The sequence below is a fragment of the Chelon labrosus genome (genome assembly GCF_963514085.1).
Source record: "Chelon labrosus genome assembly, chromosome: 10".
Classification (NCBI taxonomy): Eukaryota; Metazoa; Chordata; class Actinopteri; order Mugiliformes; family Mugilidae; genus Chelon; species Chelon labrosus.
Genome location: NC_140360.1, coordinates 7,271,329 through 7,286,388, shown reverse-complemented (window position 1 = coordinate 7,286,388; position 15,060 = coordinate 7,271,329). Strand labels below are relative to the sequence as shown.

Genomic DNA, 15,060 nt, shown 5'->3' with positions numbered 1-15,060 from the left:
TTTGCTGTTGTTCTGGAAAGGCGGTACTGTTTCTTGCTTGTTGCAATTTGGTTTTTAACAACCGATCCAAGAACATTCCACTGTTTGGCTCTAAAACCTCCTTGATTGCCTTGTCTGCATGTTAAGGATCACTGCCTCATTGCCCTAAAACTAGGGACATATACATCAAAGAGCAAAGAGTGTGTTTGGAGATAAATATGCAGATGTGTTTCATATAGATCTCTGTATTTTTACACCAGAACGATGTGGGAGGCCAGAGAGTGCTGGTCAATAAGTGGAGCACCTTTATCAAAGCCAGGCTGGTCTGTTCCGTACCGGGACCTCATGGCATTGACACACACTTCAACCAACTTGGTGAGATACATCATAACACTCTTTGTATGAGAGTTTGGGTTATTTGTACTGTACGTCCAAAAAGCAAGCTGAGACAAGCTTGTTTTGGATATACCATGACCTAGATGACACTGGGACCTTTCTGTGTGGAGTTTGCATGTTCTCCCTATCTCTACGTGGGTTCTCTCCAGGTACTCCGGCTTCCTCCCACCGTCCAAAGACATGCTGGTTAGGTTCATTGGTGATTCTAAATTGGCCGTAGGTGTGAGTGTGAATGGTTGTCTGTCTCTCTGTGTTAGCCCTGTGATAGACTGGAGACCTGTCCAGGGTGTACCCCACCTCTTGCCCAATGACAGGTGGGATAGGCTCAAGAGGACAAGTTACAGAAAATGAATGAACGAATTAATGACCTGGATGACTGAGAACCTTCACAGACATCTGTTCACAGAAATATTGGTTCAATAACTGGCACTTTCATTATACAAAACAGAGGATGTTTTCTTGTTGAGGACCAAGGATGAGAGGAACCCTGACGTCTACGCAATCTTCAGCACCATCAGGTAAATCCGCATGTTTAATGCTTTTACACATTATCTACCTTACATTAGACTACCTTGTATTGTCTCTGGATGTAATAGTTTGTGCTTTTTCCCTGGTTCATTGGTTGTCAGATCAGTTTCTTCCAGATGAAAACATCTAATGTGCCATCTTAACTCATAAACCCGTTAGCACAGAATACATTGCAATGATCTGGTGAAGAGGCGACTAGTGATTTAGATGTGTAAAGTGTGCATCCATACAGCATTACTTGGACATGTTTAACCTCCTGTGCTTCCCTTCCTCCCTCCGTAGCAACGTGTTCCAGGGCTTTGCTGTGTGTGTTTACCGCATGGCCGACATCAGAGAAGCCTTCAACGGTCCCTTCGCTCATAAAGAGGGTCCCGACTATCAGTGGGGTGTTTATGAAGGCAGGGTCCCCTATCCAAGACCAGGCGTGGTGAGTGATTGTTTGTCTGATGCTAAATCCAGTCTTAACTGTACCCTGTACTGTACCTTGTGCATACTGTAAATCGTGCATACTGTAAATCATGCTACTACCTGGCTATATTACAGAGAAACATGTCCTGTCCTTCATATGGTGATGACACACAGTTTCACAGTTCTCTGTATATAGACAAGCTGGTGAACTGTATCAATGAAATCAAACTCCAACATATCAAACCAACTCCAAAAGAGTCAGTCAGCTGCCCTCTCCAAAATATCCATGTTTGCAAAAGGAGGACCCAAATACAGAACTTAATTTAAACCTCAAACTTCCCACCAGTCCCCTAGAGCTGAAGAAGCTATTTGGATGAGTGCTGAAACATCTTCTCAAAAAACTCTACAAGTCCAATTGCCTTTGTTAACACTTTTTTGGATAACTTTGTGTGGACTTGGTACAGCCAGATATAAGTACGCCGCTGTTCCAATTCCAGAATAAATGTCCTCCAGAGTCTGTACTTCAGAATCGAAAATGTCAAGTACCAAGTATGCAAGTCGGAAATTTGCGTACCCGGTACTGATAAATGCCCAGGAGGAGCACACACACACACACACACACACTAAACACACATGGAAGGCAGGGGTAACAAGATGCAGGTGAAAGCAATCAGATGATCACAAGGGAGGGAGGAAAAAAGGGGGCAAGGGCAGGAAGTCAAGCAGAAATGTAAGGACCTTTTAAAGCAAAACTAAACAACACAAAGAATAACTGGATGCCTTCCTTACGCCTATAAGCAGAAACATAGAAGACTGTGAGTCTGTCTAGTAGTCGTGTGCGATAATAGTTTCAGAAGCAGTTACTCAGGTCCAACTGTGTGCAGAAACAGAGGAGGAAAAATAATAGTGGATAGAAATACTATAAAAACGTTAACGATGAAGTGTAGAAAGTTTCCACATGAGTAAAGTAAACTACTCTGTGCAGTAGTGCAGCAGTGGTGACTGTATACAGTACAGACCCTTCTCCTGGTTTACATCCGCACTCTCGGCGGACCTCTGTCATGTTCTGTCAGCCACGTCACTGTAACTCTAAGTCCGGTTGCACACACACACACACGCGCGTGTCTGCAGCGCACACAGTTATAATCGCGGATGTAATTTCACGTCATTACCAGAGTGAACGAGAGCGCGCGGAGGTAGAAGGAACTTACAAAGAATGTGAGAACAGAGCAGACACCTCTGTGGTTTCACTCCAGCGACTCTCTGATTAGAAGGAATGCATCGGCCTGAAATTAAGGGGAAGAGAGAGAAGGAGGAAAAAGGTGACGACTCGCAGCAGTGAGGGAGCGCAGATGTGGGAAGAAAGGGGCTGTTTATCCTAGCTGGATATTTGCCTCGAGCTAGGATATTCACCCCTCCTCTTATTGAATCAATAACAGTAACCCAGATTTTTCTGCCTCGCTTGCACCAGATAGGACTTCATTTTTATTTCTCTCTGTGACAGGTTTAAGCCGCCTGTCGAAAAACGCCCAGAGTTGCAAAACAAAAAGGTCTGAAATTTAAAAATTAATTTGAGAGCGGTTCAGTGGATTTATCCTCCCTGGATATTCGTCGGATTGAATACGGTTCTGGACATCATTAAAGTTTGTGTCAGGACTGATCTTGCAGCAGACAGAGTGATCATTGGAGAGTTACTGCAGCTTTTGTGGTGATCCTCGCTGGGCATGTGGTGTGGAGTTTTATGAACATATAAACTTAACTTTGTCTGCATGTCTCCGACATCTTGACTGACATCCATCGTCCAGCGTTAAAGATCATGTCTGAAACACAAACTCTCTACGCTGATCTAGCTTGCATTTAAAGTGTCAGTTTTACACAGACTGATGTGTTTAAGTTAAGTTATTGCTGTGGTTGGAGATTACAAAATATACACCGATCATGCATAACATTATGACCACTTTCCCAATATTGTGTAGGCCTCCAAAACAGCTGTGACTCAGAGAATCAGAGTTGTCCTGTGGTGTCTGGCAACAGTATGTTGGTAGTGGGGGTCCTTTGGGTCCTATGGGTTGAGGGGAGTTGCCTCTGTGGATCATCCCACAGATACTTGATCAGTTTGGGATCTAGTGAATTTGGAGGCCAGGTCAACACCTTGTGCCGTTCTTCCTGCTGGGGATGGCTGCTGCCATCAAGGAGTGTCATTGCTATGGGGTGGGGGTGCCTGGTCTGGTCTAGGTGGGTGCTACATGTCTAAGTAACATCCATACAAATGAATACCAGGTCCAAAAGTTTCCCAGCAGAACATTGAATTGTCACAAGATGGTCAATGTTATTTACTTCTCTTGACAGTGGTTTTAAACGTTGTGGCTGAGCGGTGTATGTTGCCATGCACTTTGCTAACTTAGTTGTATGTCTGTTGTCCTTGTTTATCATCACAGAGGTTTTAATGTTTAGTTACCTGAACAAAGTTTACTCAGAAATGTCTTGAACTCATTAAAGCCAATAAAAACAATATGTGGAATTGTGCAAATGTATAAAACCACAAAAAGCTTTCAGGGCTTAAACTGAAGCTGAGATCTCTTTGATATAGTGGATCTATTTCCTTTCTGTAGCCCTGAGAGGCTTACACAATATATACTGTGCTGAATACACATTTATGCAAAACACATACACAGTGATAATAGAAATGAACCGGCTGCCAAACATACCTCCTCTCCCCCCTCATTAATTCTCTCTTGGCTCTCAGCCGGAGATTGAAAGCAGTCGACCTGCCGCAGCGTAGTTTTGATAAGTTGAGAATCCAATTGGAAGCTCCTTCGGTTTAGGTTTTATGTGCAGTACAAACAAATGAGCGGTTGCGTGAGCTTTACAAAGCAGGCCCACGCAGCCAGGACGTGTAATGAGGGGGCTGCACAATTATGAATGTGTAAGTACGGCCAGTTGAGCAAATACAGAATGAACGCACGTTTCAAGTACCTCAAACATACATTTACATAAACTTGTGTCACTAGTTGATTGTCTTAAAGATGATTTAGATCAATAATATCTAGAAAAATTGTAAACTTTGCTAAAAACTATATGCTGGGATTCACAATTCACGCATTTCTTATTGTAAAACAAATACAGAGTTGAGTTGGAGAACTGGCCTTGGGTTTGCTTAGACATGCTGCACTTTCTCATTACATTATAAAACCATCAAAAGTTGCGTGTGCATATTTGAATGTAACCTCCCAGCACAGTTGAAATCCCCCTTCTGAAATTGAATCCAGACCGCTGCAGATCAGTTACTGTTGTGATAAGCAGGAGTAACAATATTTCTTCCATTCGGAGCTACAGCTCGGATTCGCAATATTACAGGATTACCTTACCTTCTGTAATAAGGCGATCGAATGACTAACTGCTCTCTCGTGGATCTTTCTTGCGTAAGAGCATCAATCTCACTTCACTTTCTTTGCTTTTGTCAGACGTGGAGTTTTGGCAAACCTGTCAGCCTCATCTTTCATTTTTGTCACTCAGGGCTGCAACATTACTTCTATTTATCGACGGCGCTTCCCTCATCCAAATGGTGATTAAATGGAACACGCCGTCCCTGTGGAATCAGAGATTTCTCAGTTTGTTGGGGTTGCTTGCGCTCCGAGGTTTGCGCCTGATCGCCTTGTAACGTGCCCAAGTATGATCCCCCTCACCCCCGTCGTGTCCCATCCCTTCATTGGCCTGCGCTCGCACTGAACTTGGCTCTGACACAGTGCTGTGGAGTTCACATATTTATATTTATGACTAACGCAATGCTAAACCATTTTGTTAATTGTGCTGAACGCATAAGATTTAACAGAGGCAGCTGGCATTCGAAGGACTGGCTGCTTACCCGAATGTTCTCGAATGAAACGGACACTATTGCAGTACAAAGGAAGGATATATGTTTCTTGACTCTTTATAGTGCACCCATTGAAATACTTGGAAATTCAAAATTTCAACCTTAGAGTGTAATCTTAGGGCGTAAGAAGACTTTTACTTTTGTATTTTTATTTATTTTTTTTCGTTTCAAGGTATCAAGGTAAATGAAGTTACCATTTGTGGTTCTTTGCCTTTAAGTGGTATAAAACAAGTATTTATACCATTAGAACATATGTGCTGATTCAACATACACATAATCACATTAGACAAAATAAGGCCACTTCTTCGTGGTACCTAATAAAGCAGATACGCTCTGCATTCATGCAGAGGTGGACCTTTCAGACCACCCTGGTTAGACCTGAGAAGGTTTCCTTGATCTTCTCTGATTGGCTGGGTGAAAACCACATGCTTCTCGACCTGAAATGTGTGTGGAAGTTCCCAGATACGGTTCCTCGCCCGACAAAGGGTTCATTTTGACGTCCCAGTGTTCGGCTTCCAAGCTTCGCCGTGGTTAGCGCGCTCAAGCTTGGCATTAGCTCACCAGATGCACGGTCCAACACTGTCTATCCAGAGCGATCACACGAGGCAAACAAATTGGAGCTGGGAGCCAAATGTGGACTGGCAAGGATCTGATCATCTAGCCGACTGTCTCATTTGTCGTCATTTTAATCTGGCTTCAGTACTCCAAATGACTCAGAAAATGTACCCTAAAGCACTCATTTTGTTTTTGGTTGCCATTGGAATATAAACCAAACTGAAATATTGTGAACCCAGAGCAGTGTTCTGCAAAGACAAATCCTGACCCTCCTCCCTTAATGATGAATTCATTGATCTTAATAAGACGCCCTGCAGACTGCATCATGCCTTTATTGTGACAGGAGCCTCTGCAGAGGGTGAATCATCTTTGGAGGAACATCAAGCCGTCATTCATGATGTGTTTTGCCACCGGCAGACTCAATGGAGCCAGTTCATTGCCAGTTGTCATGTTCTTACCCATAGTTGTGTCAAACATGTCTGCAACAGTTGCACTGTAGAAAATAAAAAGGAGTAGCTTATTGTGACAAAGACTTTTGACGCTTCAAGAAGATCTTGGCCAAAATGGAGTTCATATAGTTCATGTCTTTAGCTCCCTCAATTATGCATCTTTGCCAAATACGAGCACATTCATTTTCTCATTGTTTCACGTAACATGAGAGGGGTTCTTGCTAACAAACTCTGCTTCTATAGAGACGCTTCCAAGCACACAACATTAAAACCGTGGCTGTGAACTTTCGTCCAAAGTTTTCAGGCACAATAAAACTGCTAATGAGGGCTCTTTGACAAGATTTTAAGACCGCGATTAGGCCACAGTTCTGGAAAGCACACCCAGAGTATGGTTGAAAATGGTGGGAATGTGGAGTCAATGTGGAAAATGGGCAGCAGAGCGTTGCTTTCAAGTCTTGCTTCTGTTTATCAGTGCTTACCTCCTTCCATTTCCCCCACTTCCAGCGTGCACTTGTTCAGCCAGCCTAGGATTTATACAAGTTTCTCTGCCTTTATCTTTTGTTTCTCCTAACCATTGTCCTCCACCCCGTCTTTCTGCGTCTCCAGTGCCCCAGCAAAATCACCAACCAGCCCGGCAGAGAGTTCGGCAGCACGAAGGACTTCCCTGATTCGGTGCTGCAGTTTGCTCGCAGCCACCCGCTGATGTGGCGGCCGGTGCATCCAGCCCTGCGCCGACCTGTGCTCGTGAAGGCGAACATTCCTTACAAGCTGAAACAAATTGTGGTGGACCGGGTTGAGGCGGAGGATGGGCGGTATGACGTCATGTTCATAGGAACAGGTACGTTTGAGTGATTCATTGCCTTTCCAAACTTAGAAACCTCCGCGCATTAGATCATTTTTGAATTAGACGTTTTAGGCAGGACGGCAGCTTTTCCACTGGTCGAATGATGAATTATGTTTATACTGTGAACAATTAAACTTTCAACTCGGTTAAGAAACAAAATCGTTGTGGCTTAGAACGCTACGAGGTGAAATGCAGGACTTTGATTCATGTTCTGCAAAACATTCAGTTTGTGCTTGATTCCAGACAGCGGTACAGTACTGAAGGTCATTGCCCTGCACAGTGGGAACAGTTTAGAGACAGAGGAAGTCACACTGGAGGAGCTACAAGTCTTTAAGGTAAGTTTTATTCCGTCTGCTCTGGTAATATTTCTCTCCGAGGAACTGCCTACTCCATCCTCAGTCTTTTGTTTTCCTTATTTTACACAGCAGGCCATTCATTGTTTTAGATAACATCACATTCACTATGTCTCTTAATACCTTGTTTGCAGTCAACCGATAAGAACCTAAATGGAATCCTTAAACTCTAGAAAAAAAATCTCTTTTAAAATATTCTCTTCTTTGATTCCCTTCACATCTGTTTTCATTGTACGCCCTTCTACAGACGGTGACATAACCATAAGATATGTTTTTTCTTATTGCAGGTGCCAACTCCGATTACATCAATGGACATTTCAGTAAAAAGGGTGAGTTGGTCTGACTTTACTTATTAACATTAATGCCCACGTCTGTCAAACTAAGTAAAATGTTATCTTCATCACGCCTCTCTCTCTCTCTTCAAACAGCAAGCCTTGTACGTGGGCTCTCCAGCGGGCATGGTGCAGGTGAAACTGCATCGCTGCGAGACTTACGGGAAAGCCTGCGCCGAGTGCTGTCTAGCTAGAGACCCTTACTGCGCCTGGGACGGCTCTTCCTGCTCACGATTCCTTCCCAACAGCAAACGCCGCTTCCGCAGGCAGGACATCAGGCATGGAAACCCCGCGCTGCAGTGTGTGGATCAGAATCTGAGTGGTAAGTATTGCTTGGGCCTTATCCAAAAGACTCCAATTGCCTTTTAGTGTTCAGTAACATGAACCGGATAACTGAGAATCTGTCAATGAATTCTTAAGATTCATTCTCTTTTACAAAGTTTTAAATTTGATTTATATAATTTAATGAATTACGTGTGCCGACCCAGGTGGGACTTGAACCCACAATCTCCAGCTCCGGAGGCTGATGCCTTATCCATTAGGCCACTGGGCCACAAAATGAGAAAAGGAGCACACTCGAGTAGTGGCTTCACTAACAACTAGGCCAAAACATCATGTTGGCTGGTACACAGATTTTTAGCCTATTATGCGCCTGTAAAGATCAGCCAGACCAATCAAATTTTGCTTGGTCTGGCTTCGTGTTGCAATGGACAGACGAGTAACAGCAACATAGTCGTACACGTTGTCTGGGAGCCATGGAATTTAATTTGTTTACAAGAAAACGGCTCTGATTGGTTGGAGAACCATCCAGTTGTGTGCAGAGGCTTTTTTCCCCCCTGTGTATTGGTTGAAACACGTCCCATATTGAGACAGGTTGAAGACTGAAGTAGACAAGTAATAAGAATATGACTAACAACAAAGCTATCCGATGCTGCACCTGGATGACTGACACTCCTTAGAGAGTAGATTGGTAATTAGCCGGGTAATACGTTATTTTGGGCTCTAAACTCTGAGGTATCTTTCTGCCTTTGTTCATACTTGTACCATCACTACAAGGGCATTTACTCTAAGCTATAGCTGTAGAAAGGAAGATAAACACCAAGACTCCTCTTTTGCAGATCCTCCAGTTGTCTGAGGCAGATTAACTCAACCAACACATGTTAGTATTGTATTTGAGAGTTTTTATTTTGTTCTTGTGTTAATAGAGGAGTCAAAAGACTGTCACACAAGCTTCCACGAAGGTCAGCTGGCACACTGAAAAAGACAAGAGACCTAGAGAAAGTGGATAAAGGTGATGTAGAGGAAAAATGTAAATACAGACAAGAGAAGTGAAATTAGGCCATTGAGCGGCAGGGAAAAGAGAGCGTATGAATGTGTTTGCTCACCTGAGTGTATAGAGCTGAGGTGGTGAAAGATGCTTCCCTCTAAGCCTCCGGGTGAACCCAACTCTGACAAGGTCTCTTTGTGGCGTTGTCACGCGTGTCATGTTTAATAAAAGGAGGCGTTATGTTGTTCTTAAAGTGAGATTACGTGAGTCATTTGTTTGACAAGTTGATCCGCTGTGGCTAAAATTTCCCCCCTAAATGCTGAAGTTCACTGTTCGTGCACAATAAGTGTCAAACTTCGTCTCCAGGTGGCGTGTTTTTTTGTTTTTTTTTCTAGGATTGATATTCTTTTGCTAGCTTGAGGGTTGATTTGACAAAATGCACATAACAGAACCTGTGAAAATGAACAATTTACCATATTATATCCATATAAAAAATAATAAGTAGCAGTTGTTGCATGTTTTTTTTTTTTCTGCAAGGCTATTTCTAGGTGTTGCAGCAGTGATAAGCAGAATTTGTGACAAAGTGCTGTTTCTACTGTTTCCAGTCTTTACTATAAACTAAGCTCTTGGACTACTGGCCCCAGCTTCACACTGAACAAACAGATAAGGGGTGGTATCAGCCCTCTGATCTAATTCTCATCATTCAACCCATTAGAACAATGACTGTATGGCAAATGCAAAATGACTTGTTTAAATACCTAAATATCTGTATATACACACACAAGATAAGATAAGCCACACAACAAAAACACATGGAAAAGGCACTCTAAGTGGTTCACTTCTCATTCTGCGGGGCTGTCATAATAGCTGACAAGTGTAATATGCAATATGCCAATGCATTTTTAAGGGAAAGTGTTGACAGTACTTTATAGGTCTCTTCCTCTTCCCATCATTTATACATTTCAGCAGTGAACTTAAATATAGTAGGGTTGTGACGAACAATTATATTTTCAATTAATTCATTTATTTTTTTGCCATTTGTCATAATCCAATGATCATTCTTTTCTATTAATCTTCCAATCATTTTTGAATAGTCAAGTAAAAGTCAATTTATAATTTCTACCATTAATCCTAATTAATCAAAATTGTATTCTAACTTTTTTTTTTTTCATAATCCATTTTAGCATTTAGCATTTTGATTTCATTTTAGATTCCATTCTTATCAGAATGTGGCTGTTTGATTTGGATTGACGTATTTCAACCAATACAGACGGTGAAAAAGTCAAAGGACAGAATTGGGTGGTTCTACGACCAATCAGAGCCATTTTTAATACAATTTTGAAAATTCAACTCTATTGGGCTCAGATTTTGTGCATGAAGCCCTGCCTAAACAACTGTACTGGCCTCTGCAGATCTTTGCCAGAGCATAATCAGTTCCCAACGGAGTGACTCCAGACCAACTTCAACTTGTACCCGCTGATACTATGCATCCTATTTAGAAAATACGTTCTTTACTACTTTATCAACTCAGATAGTGATGACTGACTAATTACAAATACAGCCGTACTGTTAATCTGCACAAGGTTACGCAAACTTTTGTGTGTAATGTCAGTGGAAATCTAGGTTGTTTCAATCTATGTGAATAAAAACTGAGTAAATTTTCCAAATCAATACTAGCCATTAGCACCTGCTCTTGTGAGTGTTCAGTTCTTGCCTGAAACATCATGGATTACATGTTGTTGCAGCCTTACAATACTAGCTTGATGCTAAATTGTGCTTTTACACCAATTCTGGAATGTACATTTACCCTTAAAGACTATCTAATCCCAAGTTAACAGTTCAATTGTTTACCTCATTGTCATCCTTTCACAACCTTTCCATTCCTCAACCAGAAGACCTCGACGTGACGGAGGAGAGGATGGTATACGGGACTGAGAACAACAGCACCTTCCTAGAGTGTGTTCCTCGTTCTCCGCAAGCCACCGTCACCTGGCTAGTGCAGCGTGACGACCGCAAGGAAGAGGTGAGACGATTAGTGACTTATCAGATCAATGCCGTCCAATCTGGACATATCAAGGAGGGAGAAGAAGGTGGAGAAAAGCTTCAGGGGACAGTTTAGGTTGTGGAAGGGAACTTCTGGCAGTTGACGGCCTGAGCAACTGCCTTTAAATGTGAGAGCGGAGTGTGAATTTGGCACGTGGTTGACACATTTGACAGTCATTCGACATATGGTTGAAATTAAGCAGTTTTTTCAAAGCAAAACGCACAATCGCTCTTTCTCTTGAATAAACAGTGAATTCCCTGCAAACCCCCGACCACATGCCACTGAAAGCTTAAGCGTCACTCAGCGTCTACTGGTCATTGTGACTTAAACACGGAGCTGCAAAGTGGTTCAAAGGGGCTACTTATGAAATGATGCCGCTGTGTGTGCCCACACCCACAGCTGCCCTTCATCTGTTTGAGGTTATGTTCCCTCCAAGCCCAACTGAATGCCTCGGTCAGCCATGCAAGTATTAAGGCATTACCACCCCTCTCCATTTCCCTGCAAATAAACATTTGGCTGCCACTCCAGCTGACGGAGCTGCCATGTTTGTGTTGGCACCGAAGGACAGTTAGAGAAGCTGAGGGATAGACTCTGCAGAGAAAAGTCCATAGATGAATAGGGACGGCACAGAGACTTTGGGTGGAGGCTAAAGAAAAGGAGAATTATAAGAAAAAAGAATAAAAACTAACATTGACATGATTTCATGGTACATTCTTGCTGTTGCAGTTCAAGCTGAGAAAACAACACAAACAGCCCCCAGCCTCCCCTTTTTTTCTTTTCTCACGCTATGAAGCGAAGATTAAATGCTGTTTGCCCAAATTATATTGAACCCTTTGTACCGCTTTCACACTTTGATGGGCAGTTTTCAGTGTTTTCCTTCTCCGGGCATGGCAGAGGTTCAAATAATCCCAAGGAGCATGTGCTAATTCAGGTCGACTCACAGTCAGATTTAAATGTTTCTTTTTGTAAGACCGCAGCAAAGACGGAAAGCAACGGTTTAATTTGTGTTTTTCCAAAGTTCCAAGTTACAGTAAAAATACTGTAGCGTTCACGAACCAAAAACAAAATTTAAATGGATGTAGTTTGAATTTTAAGAATAACTCAGCTTGAAACTTTGCAGACGAACATTTCCAAGTTCAATTGTGTCTTCTTTTCTTTATACTGCATTGCAGAAATGTGGTTGGTCAAATCTCAGCCCAGCGTCCAGTGAAAGTCACTGATGGTCGACTTGCAGTTTTAGCTATAAATGTACACTGATCAAGCATAACATTATGACCACCTTCCTAATATTGTGTAGGTCTCCCTTGTGCTTCCAAAGCAGTTCTAACTCATCAAAGGATTGACTTGGGCCTTCTGAGGGCATTGTTAGTGGAGGGCCTTTGGGTCCAATAGGTTGAGGGGAGGGGAGGGGCCTCTGTGGATCAGCCGACAGATACTTGATTGGTTTCTATTGAATTTGGAGGCCAGGTCAACACCTTGTGCTGGTTTTCATGTTTTTTTGAGTTGTTCCTAAACCGTTTTTGCAACCAACACCTCCTGGGGATGGCTGCTGCCATCAAGGAGTGTCATTGGGGGGGCCTGGTCTGGTCTAGGCGGGTGGTACAAGATCTAAGTAACATCTACACGAATGCCAGGTCCAAAAGTTTCCCAGCAGAACATTAAATTGTCACAAGATGGTCAATTTTATTTACTTCACCAAATGTTTTAATGTTGTGGCTGATCGGTGTAAGCACACGTCACATTTCTCCCTCTTCGACACTCAGGTGAAGCTGGACGATCGTGTGATGTCCACAGAGCAGGGTCTCCTGTTCCGTCGTCTCTTCCGTCAGGACGAAGGGGTGTACATATGCCGCTCCAGAGAGCATGGCTTCACGCAGACGCTGACCCGCCTCACCCTCGAAGTCCTCCAGGGGGACACGGTGGACGAGCTCATGTCACGTGACAACACCGGCCTCTCCGAGTCGTTCAAAGACCGGTCCACGGGAAGCTTCAGGCCCTGGATGCCCTGCAGCGCGTACAGCCGGGGCGGCTCGTCCAGCCAAATCGGCCAGTCGCGCACGTGGTTCAAGGACATCATGCAGCTCATCGGGCCGTCGAACCTGCCGCACGTGGAGGAGTACTGCGAGAGGATGTGGTGCAACGACAAGCTGAGGAGGAAGCACAAGAGCATGCTGGAGAAATACCGCCAGGCGCAGGAGAGCGCGAGGAAGTCTCGTAGCAAAAGCTCCGGGGAGCGCAACCGGACGCCGCGGGATCTAAAGGCATGGGAGGAGTAAGGAAAAGAAAAAAAAAAAAAGAGGAAGGGGACAATGGAAGGACAAAATGAAAGTGGAAGAAGACTGGTGAAGATCAGCGTAAAAGACCAGTCTAATCACCGAAACATTCTTTCTCTCATTTATAAGAATATAGAAGATCTGAACCCTGTGTCTGTTTTGGTCTTTGAATTAGTGCATTAAAAAAAAATTATATGAAAAATCTAAAGTTGAACTGAAAAGCTTCTTCCTGCTGTCTTCTTAACGTATTCAGTAATAAGCGAGGCAGTGCGTGGGAGGTTTTCAGTCGTAAAGTTAGTGTATGAAATGCATTGGCTATGGTCTTGGCTGTCGCTCTAGAAAAGACAGATGTGCTCACTTGTCAGGAAATGCAGCACAGCAAGAGACTGCAATACTGAACTGAAGTGGCTGTTGGATGACGTAGACAATGTGTTTTTGAGAAAAAGAGACGAGACACTTTCAAATACACTCTGAGGATGCTTCTTAAAACCTTGCATACACAGGACTCCTCCTCCTCCTCCTCCACTCGCACTTCTGTCTTTGTATTCTGACATGACAGGCACTTCTTTCATTTCATCAAGTTTCCCGCCCTCAATGTGTTTCAACCTCAGATTTATAAACCATATGCACTTCTGTGGGCTGACTTTACTGACAGCTGACGACGTTCTGTGTTTGCTTTTCAGCCCCGGCTCACTCTTTTCTGGAACAACTTGTGTTGGCTAATTTCTGCACACACTTCTACGCCAGTTCTTTTCTGAATGCGTTTCGCACAGTACAGTCACTGGATTCATTCATTCACTCTCGCTTTGCATCTAATAGTCTCTTATTTTTCAGCTCACTTTGCAGCACATTTGTCAGGAACAAGTGAAGCACGCAGGTTTTCAGGTTTTACGTAATTACTGTATCTGATCTTGCCAGCGCAACACGGGCGCACACGCGATCTTACGTTAGCATAAATCTCACTCAGCCATCACACTGAAGACATAAGCTCAGCTCGCTCCAAGACGACTGTTGACGGTTCAACAGATTAAAGGCACATTGCTTTATTTTTAATCCTGTGTGTTGAACCTTCCATTACACAACAGCTGGAGATCAAATCCAGACACACCGAGCCTTAAAAGGACATTTCACGAAAGCCTAGATTCCTGCTTTTTGGGTGCACTGAAATGTGCTTAGGTCGAGGATAATCTAGACATCAAGAGACTTCTGTGAGGAACCTTGTGCACGGCAGCAGCATTAAAACAAATCAAACAAGAAAGCCAGCAAATAATCATTATTTTAATGAACAGTTCGTTTCTTTGTATTAGTAGAATCCCTTGAAATGTCAGAATACTGAAAAATAAATGATTTATGAGGACACATTTTCAAACTTTTCCTTTGCAACCGTTAGTCAAAAAACTTTTGCAGGGCAAATTACATAAGCTGACCTCTTTGTGGGGACCGTAAGCCTACAGAGGGAACAATGGAAGGGGTCAAATGAAAAGGCGGCCTCCTCTTGTAGCTTCTGCTTTGTATATAGTAGTTTTAAGACATTTCATGGTTTGAAAACAGATTAATTCACTTCGTCGTTGTCTCCAGCTTTGTTGTTAAAATAGAACCGATTCCAAAAAGGGTATTCCTTCAAAAAGCAAGGTCGGATTTGGGTTCATATATAGGGGGGAGGTCTGTTGAGATCTGTTGGTTAAGGTGTGATTAAGTTTTGGCTAGAAATCAACTTGTTTGGTCTAGGGAACGTGTGGCCTGGAAGCCGTTGAGGAC

The 15,060-nt window shown here is 43.1% G+C and overlaps 1 protein-coding gene across 1 annotated transcript in view; it reads left to right on the top strand.

Annotated features, from left to right (window-relative positions):
• sema3bl (sema domain, immunoglobulin domain (Ig), short basic domain, secreted, (semaphorin) 3bl) overlaps window positions 1–14,855 on the top strand; it is a gene marked incomplete at its 5' end in the record, with an annotated part of 50,895 nt that extends 36,040 nt beyond the window's left edge. The window contains 9 exons of the mRNA XM_084552537.1: window positions 240–354; window positions 824–893; window positions 1,186–1,330; window positions 6,796–7,027; window positions 7,277–7,368; window positions 7,674–7,715; window positions 7,815–8,040; window positions 10,878–11,008; window positions 12,793–14,855. Of these exons, the coding sequence (XP_084408663.1) occupies window positions 240–354; window positions 824–893; window positions 1,186–1,330; window positions 6,796–7,027; window positions 7,277–7,368; window positions 7,674–7,715; window positions 7,815–8,040; window positions 10,878–11,008; window positions 12,793–13,305 (1,566 nt within the window). The 3' untranslated portion in view covers window positions 13,306–14,855. The remainder of the gene's footprint in view (window positions 1–239; window positions 355–823; window positions 894–1,185; window positions 1,331–6,795; window positions 7,028–7,276; window positions 7,369–7,673; window positions 7,716–7,814; window positions 8,041–10,877; window positions 11,009–12,792) is intronic.
• Window positions 14,856–15,060: the final 205 nt, after the last annotated feature.